The 16,891-nt window shown below is 47.2% G+C and overlaps 2 protein-coding genes across 19 annotated transcripts in view; one reads left to right on the top strand and one right to left on the bottom strand.

The window, feature by feature from the left end:
• SH3YL1 (SH3 and SYLF domain containing 1) overlaps window positions 1-1,836 on the bottom strand; it is a 61,364-nt gene extending 59,528 nt beyond the window's left edge. For all 4 annotated transcript variants that reach the window (XM_061426791.1, XM_061426796.1, XM_061426793.1 and 1 more), the window contains exon 1: window positions 1,752-1,836. In XM_061426791.1, coding sequence (XP_061282775.1) covers window position 1,752 — 1 coding nt within the window. In that variant the 5' untranslated portion in view covers window positions 1,753-1,836. The remainder of the gene's footprint in view (window positions 1-1,751) is intronic.
• ACP1 (acid phosphatase 1) lies at window positions 1,140-16,263 on the top strand. Of its 15 annotated transcripts, none has more exons than XM_061426783.1 (6): window positions 2,489-2,614; window positions 6,822-6,895; window positions 7,144-7,257; window positions 13,896-13,957; window positions 15,733-15,838; window positions 15,992-16,263. In XM_061426783.1, exons 1-6 carry the CDS (start codon window positions 2,572-2,574, stop codon window positions 16,067-16,069), a joined length of 477 nt encoding a protein of 158 aa, XP_061282767.1. In that variant the 5' UTR covers window positions 2,489-2,571; the 3' UTR covers window positions 16,070-16,263. The 15 variants fall into 15 exon arrangements, 10 of the variants coding, with proteins under 10 accessions (XP_061282772.1, XP_061282771.1, XP_061282768.1 ...); XM_061426782.1 differs by lacking the exon at window positions 7,144-7,257 and adding an exon at window positions 6,983-7,096 and having other exon boundaries at window positions 2,499-2,614; XM_061426781.1 differs by lacking the exon at window positions 15,733-15,838 and having other exon boundaries at window positions 2,161-2,614.
• Window positions 16,264-16,891: the final 628 nt, after the last annotated feature.

Here is a 16,891-nt window from a genome sequence, read left to right as displayed (position 1 = left end):
TTGTTTCTTAAACCAGTTCTTATCTTTCTGTGGTCCAGGCTTAACTGCTTCCTTTGTCTTAAGGAGACAAAGTCTGTCAGTTCTAGAAATCAAAACGGGCCCCTCTGGTCAGGTCATTAACCTTCTAGTCCAAACTTCAAACCAAATTGATCACTTGAACCCCAAACATTACCGCGGCCTTTGCCTCTGTTCTGTTCCCCTGACTGCAGGCTTTGGATAGGGGACAGAAGTATGGAGTGACGAGACCCATAACTCCCAGCGTAAGGAGACCCTTGACTTATACTCGCTTTACCATTTCTCAAACTGAAGAGTGATCCCGGCTCAGAGTAAGGCTACATTTGCCACTCTAGTTCGATCACTGACTGTGAAAAATTGATTCCTCCAAAGAAAATAAAAATTCAGTGTGCTAAGGTCTTCAACTGCACAGGATGACGTCTTACCACAACTACTTGCTCATAAGGCAACTTGTAGAAAGCCGTCTGTGCTCACCGGTCACTTAGTGACACGGCAGCAGCATCCCCTTGACTTGTCGGCAGTCTCTTCTTTCCAAACACCACTTCCTAATTTCTAAACAGAGAGAAACTCCCTGAGAAAATTTCCTAAATGCAATAAAAGCATCAAATCACTCTTGATGAGCAACAATTTCTTTTAAATATTTTTTTTAATCTTTCAAAAGATGAGGAGCAGTATTAACTAAGGTTATAGAATCTTTGTTTAAATAGGGCAACCAATTCTCCTTAGTTTAAGCATGATAAACAGGCTGGAAGTAATAACTTTCTTTAACCTCCAGCTGGTCACTGCACAGGTATTTCAACAGCAAGCCACACAAAGAACTAAACAATACCACTGGAGACTTGTTTCTCAGAGGTGGGTGTGTGCAGAGTGTCTGACTAACCCATTATTAACTCAGGCATCTCTCACATCCCAATAAAAGTCTCATGAGGACAAAAATGCAGAACACTGCATGTTCTGTATATAAAATAAAACCTAGAAACCTCGCCCCTTTGGTAGAACATTCTGGGGGGCCATCAGCTTCCTACTGTCTGTGGCAGGGGTCCCCTGTCTGTGTCATCCTCTCCGACTCAGCCTCAGCAGCAGCAGTGGCGATACTCCAACTGAGAGGAAGTGAAAACGACACATTTCCAGCTAGTAGGCTCCATCTCATTACCGCCTGGTCATCTACCAACTCAGAGCAGTTTCCTGCTTCTTTAAACAAGGAAAAACTACCACAGCAAAGAGATACTGGGGTCCAGGGCTCTCAGAGCCGGGCTGCAGTCAGTCTGCCCTAAGCGAGCCTGGAAGGCCTGGCAGTTACGCCTCAGGAGGTCGCGGAGCAAGGGCAGCACCCGGACTCCTGCCCGAGTCAGAGGCCGACTCAACCCCGACGGCTCTTACAGAGGTCCAGAATGACCTGCACTTACTTACACACAGGAAACGGAAAGGACAGCAACTAATACCTGGCTTTTCAAGCTTTAAATATTAATGAATGATAACCGTAAAAACTGGAAACAAGAGCGCGTCTGTTTATCGAATCGACGGGGGCTGAGTCCGCATCACAACCACGTTTGTGGAGAGTCCTTTTAACTTCTGACAGCTTGTGGGATGACAGCATTAAAAGACGCGCAACAGCAAACAATCCCAGAGACACAGCTTCTCCCTTTTCCCCCGAAGACTGACCCTCCCCAGCGAGACTCTCGAGGCCCGGGGGCAGCCCGAGGCCAGGAGAGGCCCGCGCCGACGCCCCTACTCACTCGCGACCCCGAGCCTGGCCCGCTCCGGCGCCCCGGCGCTGTGGACCGCGCCCGGGCAGAGGACGGGCGCTGCCGCGGCTCCGCCTCCGGGCGGGGGCCGCTGTGGGCGGCGCACACCTGGGCAGGTGAGGCCGCTGTGGGCGGCGCACACCTGGGGCAGGTGAGGGGCAGGTCCACACGCTCCCGCCGGGGGAGCACCGCTTCGTACGGGCTCGCAGTTAGGGGGCGCGCCCGCCCTCGGGCCCGGAACCAGCCCGTCGTCGACGAGCGCGCAGCCCACGGCCGTCGCGCGCGGCGCGGGCCGAGCGCGGCGATCCCACCGGGCGGGGGCGGGGCCCCAGGTCTCGGGAGGCGCGAGTGGACCCGCCCCCGAGGGCGGCCGTCACGTGCAGGTGGTGGCTCGCTGACGCGCGCTCACCTGAGCGCTCTGCAAGGACCCGAGGGCACCGAGCGGGCACCGAGCAGGCCCCGCCACGCTGGCTTCGCCCTGCGGCTCCGCGAGCCCCTGCAGCCCGGGGCTACGCCCTCTCCGGCCCCGGCGGTCACTCGGCGGCCCGAACCCCGCTCTTCCCCGGCGCCCTCCCCGCTCAGGTGGCTTTCTGCACCGCCCCGCCGTCCCCTCCCCCACGGCCTCCAGGTGGCTCGCGGCTCCGCCTCCAGCCGCGGCGCTGGGCCAGACTGCGCGAGCGCAAAACCTCCCGCTCGCCCCGGAGGTCGGCGCCGAACTACGCAGGCGCACGGGCGGGCCGCTCGCAGTGCGCATGCGCCGCGCCGGAAGCGTTCCGACGTTATTACTGGGCGCCTCTGCGCGAGCGGGAAGATGGCTGAGCAGGTGACCAAGTCGGTGCTGTTCGTGTGTCTGGGTGAGACGGCGCCGATCTAGCCCCGCTCTGAGCTTCCCGGAGGGCTGGGTAGGGCGTCATGCGTTCTGAGCTGCGCTGCGCCGCTGAACCAGGGAAAGTGCTAGGGAGGCGGCCAGAGAGGGGAGACCCGAGGGTGGTCGGTGCGCGGCGCCCCTCGTTTGCTCCCCGCGGCCGCCGGGCGGCTCTGTACGTGGGGTGCTCTTGACAAGCCTGGTTCTAAGTCCGGTGTCTGAGTCAGAACCTCTGTCGCCTGCCGACTCCTCTGTGCAGGTCTGGGTCTCTAGCTTTTGTTCAGTCTTCTCAAGCCCGGGTCCCCGCTCACCTGCAGCATCTGCACTCCAAGCCGGGGCTCTTGCCGTTGTTCAGTTCAGTTCAGTTCACTTCAGTCGCTCAGTCGTGTCCGACTCTTTGCGACCCCACGTACTTGCCTATAATTCCTTCCCCTACAGGTAAACCCGAGGCCACTGAACTGATCTGACCTTTAAGGGTCTGCTGATAGCCGAGACCCATGATAGCCTGTTTACTTTGCTGGCCTGTTTACTTGCCTCAGGCTCCCAGGTGGAGCGCACTTTAAAGGCAGATGGGGTGCGAAGGCTTAGGATTTCTTGTAAAATTCAAACCCGGGAGATGTGATTCTCTAGGTCGCTGTGTAACAGCCCGATGTGTCAGTATTTCTGTACGTGAAATGAAGGTATTTTTCTCCCTTTTAATTCTTCAGGTACTTTCCAGCTCGGAATTATTTCATTTTTAATGTTTCAGCAATCAGCTTTCGTTTCTTAAAATAGAGTTCAGTGTCCCTTTAGCTTTGGGACTCGTCTTTTGATACCGCATCTCAGCACTTCCACTCCATCTCCTTAATTCCCAGAGAGAAAGACCTAAATGGCCAGTAGTCCATAAAAAGCTCTGGATGAGTCCGCACTTCCTGCAGAATAATAGCTTTTCCAGTCCTCTTCAGATGCGCTCTTAGGGAAGACCACGAGAGATCTGCTTGGCCTTTCCCGTTTCCCGTTTCCCACCCACACACCCTCTGGCTGCCCGCTCCCTTGCTTTACAGCTGCTCAGCGTGCCTTCCACTGTGTACTTTTCTGGGAACTCACTTTGCATTTTTCCAGGAGACTCTTTCTAAAAGGTCAGACCCAAGCATTCCCTTCTTTACTTTTTCCAGATCCTCTTGGTACAGGTAATTGTTCCCATGACCCTTTATAGACATCTTTCCTCACACAAATTTTGTTATAATTACTTGAAAGCCTGCTGCAATGACTGTGGCTTATTTTTCTTTCTGTTTACAGCTTTAAGACAAAATATGTTCACCAAGTATTTGTGGAATTGAATATCTATGAAGGAAAAACTGAAAGGCTTCCTTGTTGCACGTTGACAATGGGCGTCATTTGATTTTAAGCTCTACACTGAAGGTGACTGATGGACTCAGCAGCTTTGTTAAAGGGTCTATGTTGAGTAGCTAGTAGGGATCCGTTGCTGTGCTTATTTTACTTAGCAGTGTTGATTAGGCTGACGTAGTGCACTCTGCTGGCTGTTGATGGGAGATAGCTGCTTGTGTGTATTTTTCTTCCGTACACTTTCTTTTTCCAGCAACTGCCATGGTACCAGGCACTGTTCTGAGTGCTAGGGATACAGTGGTGAGGAAAACAGACAACAATCCCTGCCTCTCCAGAGTTCACATTGTGTCGTCAACAATCAAGTATTTGGCTACTCAGTCAGCTGGTGTTAACACTAAAGCAGGAAGGGCAGATGGGAGTGGAGTGCAGTTGTTAGAAGGGTTTTGTGGGGAGGCCTTACTGAGAAGGTGCAATTTGAAGAAAGACTTGGAAAAGGTAGGGAAGCAAGCATAGGGTATTTTGGAAAAGCATCCTGGACCTGGAGGAAAGCAGGTGAAAGATTCTGAAATGAGGGTTCTGGCCATGTTCACGACACAGCAGGGAAGCTGCAGCACTGGGCCCGGTGCCCTAGTTGCTTCTGGACAGACTTACCTCAGTTCCCGAGGACTTGGAGGTAATGTTGACTTGTTTTCTCAGCGCCCAGTGGATCCGAAACTTGTCCCATTCTTGGTGCACAAACAGTGAGTGTTCTGAGGCAGAAGTCGGCGAACCCTTTAAAGAGCCAGAGAACAAATACACTGAGCTCCGACGCTCACACCGGAAGTAGTGCGGGAGCAGCCCTAGCCAGTGCGTGGTCATGCTCAGTGTGATTGGTCGTGCCCACTGGAATTTGAATTCTGTATAATATTCTCATGTCACAACATACTGTACTTTTGAGTTTTTTCAATCGCTTAAAAATGTAAAAATTATTTTTAGCATTGAGAACTGTATACAAAGGTGGTGGGTCCTGACTCCTAGTTTTCAGACCCACTGTAGGTCCTGTGGAGAATCTGGTGAGGCTGTGTAAGGACTTGGATCACTGAGTGAGTTAAGCCTTTGGAGGATTTTGAGCAGAGGTGGGAAGTTCAGCTGTTGTGTTGAGATTGGACTGGAGAAGGGCGATGCCACAGGAGGGAGGCCCACCATTGCGAGAGCTTGTGTGTTGGACCAGAGCTTTGCTGTGGAGGGGGTGAGACGTGGGTTCTGATGGGATTTGAGGTCACTCTACCGTTTCACTTGGCAGCCTGTATGCAGGACAGTAACAGCAGTGCGTTTCCGAAAGGTGAAGGTTTTATTCCTTCAGAGCATTTGTGTGGACCTTTTTCAGATTGAAGTGCAGAAAAGTGTCACATGTTCACCGTCAGTAAGGGTGACAGCAGAAAAGAATGGAACTGCTTATTTTGGCGAGACCGAGCACTGGGTGCTTTTGTGCAGTGGACCGACTGGAGGGTGTGTGCTGCTCGTGTCCAGCCAGCGCCTCGGGAGATGAGAGCTCAGTGGCGCCGGGTGGCCTTTCCCGACAGTTAATCAGGGTTTATTGATAGATACTTTTCATCCTTTACAAACCAAGCCTAACTGTTCTTGTTTTCTTATAAGAAATGTTGTTGTCAACTTTTCCTGTTCTCTTGTATCTACCAGCATTTATTTTCTTGTTTTAATTGAGTTTAATTATAGTTAATTAAGCTATAAATTAATTGTAGTTATTCCCGATAAGTCCTTGGCACTGGAGCTCGGGTGGCATCCTGGATTGACAGTACCCTGAGTATTGTCACACGTGGATGATGGGAAGGTGACCTGTCCCTGAAGACCGGAGTTGCCTGTTTAGAACTCTTCCAGAATCTCCGATGTGCCCTCTGAGTTCGGCTGGTTCTGTTCTGTGTCTTTTTGTAATAGTGAAACTATAACATTTTCCTGAATTCTACAATCCTTTTAGAGAAATATTGAACCTGTTGTTGTTCAGTCACTAAGTCGTGTCCAGCTCTTTGTGACCCCATGGACTGCAGCACGCCAGGCTTCCCTGTCCTTCACTATCTGCTGGAGTTTGCACAGATTCATATCCAATGAGTTGATGATGCCATCCAACCATCTCATTCTCTGTCACCCCCTTCACCCCCTGCCCTCAGTCTTTCCTAGCATCAGGATCTTTTCCAGTGAGTCAGCTCTTCACATCAGGTGCAGACCCCCAAAACTGTGGCCAGCTAGTTTGAACTGAGGGTGGTCCTGGGAATCCATGAACTTGCAGCTGATAAAAGTTCTGGGCAGACTGGATGGCTTGGAGGATGGTCCCTACCAAGCTGGCCGGCTCCTGGGTGCACGGCACTCAAGCAGGGGCTCTGCCCAGGTCCTTGAGTAGAAGTCTGTGTAGAACCACCGTTAGGCCTAAATGTATTTGCTTCTGTATTTTATGAAACAACATACTGCTTTATTGTGTGTAGTATACTTGAAAGTATATATTTTAAAAGTCTATTCTATATCATTTTAAAATAGACTGGTTGCAACCCACTTCATTGATTTCATGGTTAGCTTCTGGGTTAGTGATAGCAAACTGAAAAATGATGATTTTGGTCCTGACTTCTGATTTCTAATGTCCTTGTCATTTGTACTTTGTGTGTTTGGACAGTTGGTTTGAAGTCATGGAGTGGGGTTGGGTCAGCTGTCTTGCTGGGTCCTGCCACGTGCTGGTAGCACAGTCACCGCAGAGAAGAGCGTTGGCCTTGCCTCCTCGCTGCCCCAGCTGTGTGAAGTCTTGTGCGCTTGTGCTGTGCTGGGCTCGGCACCTGCACTTCCCTCAAACCAGCCGCTCACTCTCTGCTCCCCCACCTCTTTTTAAGGTAACATCTGTCGATCGCCCATCGCAGAAGCAGTTTTCAGGAAACTTGTAACTGATCAAAACATTTCAGATAATGTAAGTACTGTTCACTGTCTTAAAGAGGCCAACTTGATTGGCTTTGGGGCAGAAAATTGTGAAAAGAATTCTTTTTCTCTCCTGCAGTGGAGGATAGACAGTGCAGCGACATCCACGTATGAACTAGGAAACCCTCCTGATTGTCGGGGTCAGGCTTGCATGAGGAAGCATGGTATCCCCATGAGTCACGTTGCCCGGCAGGTACCGTACTTGACCTTGAAAGTGCACTTGTGTGTTTTATGTTGCAGTGGGTCATTGACAGTGGCGCTGTTTCTGACTGGAACGTGGGCCGGTCACCAGATCCAAGAGCTGTGCGCTGCCTAAGAAATCATGGCATTAACACAGCCCATAAAGCAAGACAGGTAGAAGAAACTTTGTTTAATTTCTCATACATTGATCCCATAACCTGAGAATTGTGAGAAGCTTAGTGAGACTTACCTGTAACGAATGTGTTTATGTAGGGTTGGCTGAAGCAGCCACAGTGCACCCATTCTGGGTCCGCAGTTCTGAAAGGTTTGCCTGACCTTGGAACTGGCTTACTAGAGCACAAGGTCCAGAGCTCTGACCGAGCGCTGGGTGACCTGCGCTGTCGTCCCCATTTTGTTTCTGGTGCCCTTTTATGTTCTGGTCCAGGCGGCTTACTCTGCTTCCATTGCGAGGTTGCTGCTATTGGCCTGACCCAAAGTTTGTCTGGGTTTTTCACAACATCTTACAGAACAGCTTGAATGAACTTTTTGGCCAACCCAATAGAATACAGTTCTGCTATTAATACAAAAACATTTCCAGCTGTGAAGTGCCTTGGAAGTACAGGGTAATGCTGATATTTTTATGGATGCGTATTCTGCACACAGCAGTTTTACTTCTGAGTTTGGCTTCTGGAGTGTGGCCCAGGAGAGCATTCTACATTGAGGCTGGTGCATCTCACCTGCTTTCCAGGGTGGAGTCCACCAGCTGCGTGTGGCTCTTCACCTTTGAGGTATGGCCAGTGTGATGGGAGCTGAATTTTAAATTATAACACATTTCAATAGCCACTTGGTCTGGTGGGTGCCTGTAGGGTTCCAGACTCACATGGGCCTGTGGGGTGGGGGAGAGAGGTGTCCATGGTGGCATGCCCGGCAAGACATCGGGCCCACGGGCAGCCAGCCCTGTCCCTCCTTGTGCAGAAGCTGCGGTGGGTGCTGGCACCGGGAACTTCTGTAGCCATGGGACCAGCTTCTGCAGAAACAGGCTTCGTTCTGATGCTGTGTTGTTCTGCAGGAATTGTTACTTTTATCAGTACGATTATATTGTGGAGATTCAATTGGATGTTTTAAAAAACCTGTCTAAAACCTTCAAACTTCATTTTGTATCATCCCAACAAAATGTACAGCTCTGTGGACTGGGATTCTAGCTGAACCACGCACAGCCCAAGAAGGGCTGTGGCTTGGTGTCAGAGCATGAGAGCCCACGCCTGGAGAAGAGCTTTTGAGGCCTTCAAAACGAGAAGCCAAATATTTTCAAATCACTTGTCAGATACCTTGCATGTTTGTAAGTGTGGCTGGCAGCGTGGGAACTGTAACTGAGCACGAGTGCTTAAAGCAGAACTTGCTGTAAAACTAGATGAAGATCCCTTAGTCATTGTTACACTGAATCTTGTCTCGACTTAAAACTGCAGATTGCTTTGCCATGCATCATATTTTAAATTATTAATGTCTTAATTTTTACCAATTATGGGAGGAAGTAGTTGATAAACACATTTTGCAGATCAAGAAACACTTCCAGAGAGAAAATAAATGACTTATTAAAGGTTACCCAGCTGCCAAGTAGTAGAACTTGGATTTAATTACAGGTTTATTTGGTGGAATGTGAGCCAGAAAATTCACAAAACAAAATTGCTATAGAAATACTTCTAACACATTTATGTCTCAGGAATTAGTAATATACAGATTATTTTTGTCTTAGATTAATTTATTCTGAGATATTTGTGAACTAATTTTCTGGCTATGTCAGTTGACTGTGTGTGTTAACAATTTACTATTTAACTATTTTAAAAACCCTTTCTTAAGTGGAATTTCACTGGACAGAGATTAAACATTTTTTATATCATTTCTGCACTCTAATCTCTTCAAGGTTTTGGATTCCTTGCCAATTTCTACTTTCTGTTTTTTAAATATTTTGAGTAGTCCTTGAGAATTATGAGCAATCATATTTTCATGTTTTCTATTTTTAAGGTCAGATTATTTTTCATACACTAAGTTTATAATAAAAATGTACACAAATGAAGTATTTTAAATACACATGCCTTAAAAAAACAAAGCTAGGAAGTTATTGCTTATGAAATTATTACCCGTTTTTGAAGTAGTATCTCCACATAAACTACTTTTTCCTTTTCCTTGTTGCTTTTAAGAAAATTCTCAACGATGATTTTTTTTTAAATTTCAAAGTCCTAGTAAGATATGTCAGTATCACATCAGATCTTTGTTATTTTTTAGCATTTTCTAATGTTTACAGGTTTCCTCTTCCTGTCACAACTTGTATGAGAACTGTAATACTTCTACTAAACCTGAGTTTAACAGACAAAATACATTTAGGGTGCTTTTTTCTCTGTCACGTGTAAATCAGTTCCCTGGTTATGTGAACTCACATCCGGTTAGTTCTGTGGGGTTGTTTCCTTACCATACACTCTTTGCTTTTCAGTCAACTTTGTTTGACACGTACACAGATGTCTGGGTGCTCAGTGCGTCTTGCATCATCCCAGCTCCCCTCTACTGCAGAGGGCCCCACTCAAAATGCCTTCTAACCTCCTGCCTGTATGGCAGTGGGATCCTCTAGTGCATATCTTTCTGTCAGCATTTTCCTTTGTGAGATTCTCCATATTGCTCCTAGCAAAGCTTCAGTCATCTTCATTTGTGGATTCGGTGTCATTCCACAGTTAGTGACAGTCTGTTTATCAGTACCTCTGGGTGGAGCAGCCTCTTAACATAGGTGGCCTAACATTCTCTTCACTTAGAAAACTTTCGCCAAACAGCGACAGCGTTTCTGCTCTAACCGCTTGGGAGGGTTCATCTGCTCCATCCTAATTCTGTTGTTTCCTACCCTTGCTGTCGTTTTCTTCTGCTGTCTTTAGCTTTTCTTTGGTGTGTAGTTTCTGATAATTTTATGTGGTCAGCTTCACTTCCTGAATTGTGTCTTGATGGTTTTTATCAGTTTTTTATCAGAAAATTCTGGGCTGTTATCTGTGTATATTTTTCTTCCCCTCATTCTTCTGAAATTCAACCTAAATGTATTTTAAACATAAATTTCTTATGACTTTTCTACTTTTTCCATCCTTTTCACTTCAGTTTTTAGTCTGAGATTTTCTACTGACCTGTCCTGTGATGTACTAATCTTTCTGTGTTTTCAAACTGTTATAAGCCTTTATTGAATATTTGATGTCTGTTGTTTTATTTAATAAATTTTATTTTATTGCATTTAAAAATGGATTCCAGCTCTCGGGTAAAATTATGCATCTTGCCCTGTATTTTTTTGAACAGTTCTGATTATAGCTGTTTATTTGGTTGGCCAAAAAGCTTGACAAACCTAGACAGCGTATTAAAAAGCAGACATTACTTTGCCGACAGAGGTCCATATAGTCAAAGCCGTGGTTTTTCCAGTGGTCATGTATGTGTGTGGGACCATAAAGAAGCTGAGTGCCAAAGTATTGATGCTTTCAACCTGTGACGCTGGAAAAGACTTGAGAGTCCCTTGGACTGGAAGGAGATCAAACCAGTTACTCCTAAAGGAAATCAACCCTGAATACTCATTGGAAGGACTGATGCTGAAACTCCAATACTTCGGCAACCTGATGCCAAGAGTCAATTCATTGGAACAGAGCCTGATGCTGGGAAAGATTAGGGTGAGAGGAGAAGGGGTGACAGAGGACAAGATGGTTGGCTGGCGTCGCTGACTGGACAGACCTGAGTTTGAGCAAGCTCTGGGAGATAGTGAAGGACAGGGAAGCCTGGTGTGCTGCAGTCCATGGGGTCGCAAAGAATCGGACACAATTGAGCAACTGAACAACGACGACAAGAGTTTGTTTGGAAGAAGTTTGTTTGGAATTTTCCGTAACATTCTGGAAAAACCCAAATGAGGTTTTTGGCCAACCCAATAAAATAAGGTCTGGTGACTGACACCTGGGTCTTCTGTGAGTCTGCTCTCCTGCTTTGTTTATTGCTTCTGTGCTGATTTGGATTAAATGCTGAGCATGATGTGCGAGCCGTGTGGACGCTCTGGGTTCAGGTCCTTTGCCGTTGGGGCTTCACTTTGGTGGGGAGGGTCTGGTTCAGAGCTGACTGGGAGCTCATCCTGCTTCACGGGGCTCTGGCCGTCCTGGCCAGCTCCTCTCGGGGGAACTCAGGACCCCACCTGATCGGGTGGCCTGCTTCTGTCTGGAGGCCGAGTTCTGTTTCTCCCTCCCTGGGCCTGCTGCCGCCGGCCCCCTGTCCTCTTGGCTTCTTGAGCTGAGTCTGTTAGGAGCTTATCGGGTGCTCTGAGAGAGACCTTGTGGGGACCAGGCTTCCCTCTCTGGGGTCTCCCTCCTCCTCTGGCCGTCTTGCCATCCTTACCTCCAGCTTCTCCAGCTGGTGAGGTTGCTGGCTGTCCTTTGGTGCTTCTGCCCAGGCTTCTCGTGGCCCGGGAGGCCGTGTGGTTCTACTCTCTTGATGCCGAGCACCCACTTTCCCCCCCATTGCGATGATCACAGTGTCCTCAGATACTGCTGGTAGCCCCTCCTGTGAGTCTAAAGCATGATCCCCACAGTGGGGTCCAGGGACCCTCGGTCCTGAGGTCAAAATGTATGAGTGAGGGAGGGATCCATTCAAAGGGTCAGACTAACCAGTGAACATGGGCAGAGTAGGAGAAGCTTGCTGATGTGGTTTCATAATCCACGTTGCAGGTAACCTGTGAGAAACCACCGCTGAATGAGTTTTGGTGTTACATCAAAGAATATCCACAGTCATACAATGGGTGTAAAAAGCCTTCTTTTAAACTATGTACTTGTATGAGGCTGAGTTGGCGTATTTCAGCCAATCAGATGCTGAAGCACACAGGATAACCACCTGTCTTGAATATGTGGATATTAAAGAAATTTGCAGAAATGTAAAACAGTGCAACTCTCCTCCTCCCTGTGTTTCAGTGTGGAAAATATAGCTGTTTTTCATTTACAAAAATGTTAAAATAACAAGTAATGAGTTTTTATTATTTTAAGCAAACAGTTTATAACAGTTTTACTTTTAATAACTTCGGTAAATATTTTAAGAGTTAAAACGTTCTGCAGCCAAGAAGTTTAAGATTTCTCTTCCGACCTCAAGCCTAGGCGCAGGGTCAGCAAGTGCTCTGGGGGTGGGAGCAGGCTGCCGGCTGCCTCTGGCAGGTCAGCCTCTCAAGTAGCCAGGCTTGTCTACAGCGGCAGAGAGTCCCCAGGTTTGCACACTTGGCTCTGCGCACGCACTTGGGATTTTTCAGCCTGGCCATCATGGGAGCGTGTTAATGATTGTGCAGAAGTGTTCAGTTTTGATGGGCGTTTTCTAGTTTTTTTCTAGCAATAGGGTTGTTTTGTCACAGCTATTTGATTTATAGCTGCAAGCGAAAATCCTTTACCATGCATTCTTTAATTGTCAATTCTTTGACAGTTATTTTAACATCTTAACATCATGTAGCTACATGTAGCTGTCAGTTACTAAATTTTAGGATCTGCAGTCACAGTCTTTGCAAAATTAAAAACAATGTTTAATCCCAGGACATTTTCAGACAGCTAACTTGGGGAAATAACTTGTAATATTTGTTCTAAAACATTTTGAAATAATCTAGTACCTTGGGAATGTGAACAAAATTTGATTCCAGTATTTTATTAATATAGTATACTGAAAACTAATGCAAATGCATACTGAGAGCCAAAATTTATTATTTTTAACAGAAAATGAGTATATTTATTGTTCTGTTGCAACACCGACTATAGTCGAGTATCACTTCTCTTAACCAGATTATCAGAATCTTCCTTGTGGTTATCACTGTACCACTGTATTTCAGAGGACTTTTTTTAGTGATGAAGATGATTATTGAAATAACATTCCTAGAAATTATTTCCATCTTTGATTTGGGGCATGTTTCCCTCCCTCCCTCCCTCCCTCCCTCCCTTCCTGCCATTTTTTAGTTGACATGTAGCTAACTTACAACGCTGCGCTAGTTTCAGGAGTGCAGCAAAGCAGTTCTATTATACAGATTCTTTTTCAGATTCTTTTCCCTTATAGGTTATTAAACCTGAATATAGTCGCTCCTTTTTATTGTCATTATAATAGTAAAAAATCAGAAAATAATTTTTCGTTTATATTTTAGCAGGCTTGTGTTTACAAATGTCAAAAAATGCCAAGTTTAGGTTAGAATTAGTAAAAATATAGAGCGGCACTCTCTTCTGTGTCATGTCCAAATTATATACATTCAGTAAGGAGAAAGAAGATCCAGGGAGTGTCACTCATGCTAGATCCCTGAGCCCCACTTACACGTCAGCTTCCTCTCCCCTCTGCTCTGCTTTATTTTTCCATGAGACAGTCACTCCTGGGAGCTGCGCGCCCTGCATGGGGGAAGCCCCACAAGGCCAGTGTCTGCCCTGCAGTGGGCACCCGTCACTGGGGCTCAGAATGAGTGCCTGGAGAGTGAAGAACAGGACTCAGATATGGAATGTATAAAAAGTTAGCTGTATTTCACTTTGTTTCTAAGAAGTCTAAGATGAAGTATAAGCTTTGCATGCACATACTATAAAATACTATCTTATGATTACCCCAGGAAACTTTATAAAACTTCTTTGTAATACAATTTTAGGAAATTATTAATAGGTTAAATCTGTTTTAACTTTAAAGTGCCCTAAATGATTTAACTTAATTAGTAGCAGATTCCAGTATAGCTTTTTTTATTTTTAAGTTGTTTTGCGTCCTCTAGGCTTGATTGGTCTGAATGTAAACAGTTTTGATTTCTCATTTGCTTTTAGGTTACCAAAGAAGACTTTGTCACTTTTGATTATATACTATGTATGGATGAGAGCAATCTGAGGTAATCACATTTTTAAGGGTATTTCTCTTCAACTCATTTCAGTAATAAGCCAGGCAGTTTGTTGTCCAAATGATTTTTTATTACCTTAAACTTTTAATAAATAGTGGTGGTCATAATATGCAGAATTATTTATTTAGAAGAGTGAGAAATCCAGAGTCATTTAGAATTGAGCCTCACAGGTGTGTTTACATTGAGGCACACCTTCTGACAAGGAAAGGTCTGGTGTGTAAGGTGACTCTGTTTTGCAGAAGAGAGCCTTTGTTATTGCTGTGATGACTCGCGGGGTGCTTTACTGTGTCTCATCTAACTCCCCTTTAGTGCTGCCCCACCCCCACCCCGAAGGAAAGGCTGGCCAAAAAAGTCTTCTTACTCCATTTAAATTGTTGATTCCCTTAATCAGTTTAAAAACAAAAGCTGTCAGATTAAGGTATTAGACAAAAGTGGCTCTGCGCACCAGAGCACTAGCCCAGAAGTCTGCACGCTGGCCCCATCTCGTCACTGGGAACTGGAGGCACAGAGGGGTTCGTCACGTGCCCGGGTTCACAGTTCCGGGGTGGACGTGGTGGGCTTCAGGCCTCGGCTCTGCATGGCCTGAGTCACACCCCCACCTCACGTGGGTTTGACCCTCGCGACCTAAATCTGGGTGACAAGGAACCTGGTGGCATTTCTTCAGCGGTGTGTGCCTAGCACTGGTCACCTGGGCCTCTCGTGAAGTCTAGGGTGGGCCACGTGTGTGGAAATTAAACCCAACAAACAATATGATATGACGTGCCGAGGGTGCAAAGATGAGTGAATACGGTGCATCTGGCAGTTCAGAGGACTGTGTGGCCCTGTGCCCGCTGCGAGACAGGCGCCGAGCTGCTTGTCACAGTCTGCCCGCACCAAGGGGACAGAGACCAGCCCTCCCCGTGAGCACCGGACCACCCTGACTGCTTCCCTGCTAACCCGTAAATGTGCATGCATTTAATTAAGAGAAACTTTCCTTGAGTCGCTGTTGTGGGGTGGTCAGGCACAGATGCACCAAGCTTACTAGGTTTTCGTTAAGTTCATTAAAATGCGTAAATTTTCGATTTTTGTTTTTCACTTGTTTGGCCTCATTTTTCTCGCAGAATAGCTTATCAGTATTATCTCTAGCAGTATCTTGCTAGAGAACTCTGTGTGCATATTTATAGAGACGTTTCGGAGGTGGTTGGCATTTGGTGGTGCAGCCCTTGCCACCCCAGTCCTCCCCGCCCTTCTTGTTTCAGCCTCCTGGCTTCTCGGGGAGGCTCTGCTCTGAGGGCTGCAGGTTTCCTGTGAGACGCTGGCCTCCCCTGTGGAGGTTGCTAATCAGGCCCCACAAAGCTCAGTGAGAAGGCTGAGCTGGAAGCAGACGGAGTGGCTGTAGGGTCCGCTCAGGACACCTCCCCAGGGAGCCTGCCACCCTCTGGGACCTGTCTTTGTGGCTTTTTGAGTTCCGTCCTGTCTTCTTGCTCAGTTGCTGACCCTGGGTCTTTCTGAACATGTGCTTCAGAGGAGAGGGCTAATTATTGTCCGACCTGAGGGAGCACATCCTGTGTAAATGTGCTGCCGTCGGAGCCCCCTTGCCTGGGAGAGAGAGCCCGCGGGGGCAGCCACCCGGAGGCTGTGCCCAACTGCCGAGTGTTTGGTTTCCTTTTTAAATCAGGTCACTTTTGCTGGATTTTGATACGGATACTTCATAAAACCCTAGCAGATGTCCCAGTTTAACTGGAAGCCATAGATCAGAAAACTAAGTTCATGTTTCAATTTTACAGAGATTTGAATAGAAAATGTAATCAAGTTAAAAACTGCAGAGCGAAAATCGAACTGCTCGGGAGCTATGATCCACAAAAACAACTTATCATTGAAGATCCCTATTATGTAAGTGTGGTCTCACTTCCATCCTGATGCTCACAGACAAGGGTGACGTACAGAGAGCCCGCGTGAGTGCCTGCCGTCGGGGGTCAGAGGCAGGCTCCCTGAAGGCGAATTCCTGAGTGGTTTTGTTACTCTCCCTTCTCCCTGTCCTTCCAGGGCAACGACGCCGACTTTGAGACCGTCTACCAGCAGTGCGTGCGGTGCTGCAGGGCCTTCCTGGAGAAGGTGCGCTGACTGGCCGTCCCGCTGTGGCCCAGGCTCGTCCCTCCAGGCCGTGTGTCCAGTGTCAACAGTGTCACCGTTCCGAGCCAAGGCCACAGCCCTCTCTTCAGTTGACTCACTGTTTCCTACCTGAAAAAATAATTGTAGATGGAAATCAGTCTTTGTGTTTGGCGAAAGAGTAAATAAAAAATCTTTATGTGGGGTAAGAGTTCCTTAGACTAGCTAAACCTCCCTCTATGCCCCAGTTACAAAAAGAGTGGAACAGTCGAAATAGTGGAGCAGCACAGTAGACCATCTTGAAGGGAAGTGAGACGCCCCCGGGGGCCTGCGCTGCCCCCGCTGTGGACGGGCCCTGCCGCACCCGGCGCCCAGCGGCGGTGAGCTACCAGGCGCGCACTCTCAGGACAGGAAGGAGCGAGGGTCTTGGGACTCCTCCTCAGCACCTTCACTCCTTCTTAGTTTGTGTCTGTGTGGTTCGTTTCATAAGGAAGTCACCTTATGTGTTCCCATTGGAACCCCTTTGCCTCTGGAAATGTAGTTATGTCCCGGAGAAGGACGTGTGTGCTGGTTTGTATTATGGTCAGCTGGGGACTGTGTCTGCTTCTACATGCGTACAATTGCCTGAATGTCAATTACAGAGCACCTTGTGTGGGAAAAGTATTAAGTTGGAAAAAGCCCTTTTATGTTGGAATGCTTAAATATCAATATATTAAGTATTGTTCTGTCAGTGCCTGGTTATAGGGAAATATACATAATTTGTGCACACTTTGAAATAACTAATCTAAAATTCATATGAATATATGTCAGAAAAAATTGTTCACAAATAAACTGGGG

This window comes from Bos javanicus, chromosome 8, assembly GCF_032452875.1.
Source record: "Bos javanicus breed banteng chromosome 8, ARS-OSU_banteng_1.0, whole genome shotgun sequence".
In the NCBI taxonomy this organism is placed as follows: domain Eukaryota; kingdom Metazoa; phylum Chordata; class Mammalia; order Artiodactyla; family Bovidae; genus Bos; species Bos javanicus.
Note: the sequence above shows the minus strand (reverse complement) of the source record. Positions and strands in the feature narration are given on the sequence as shown.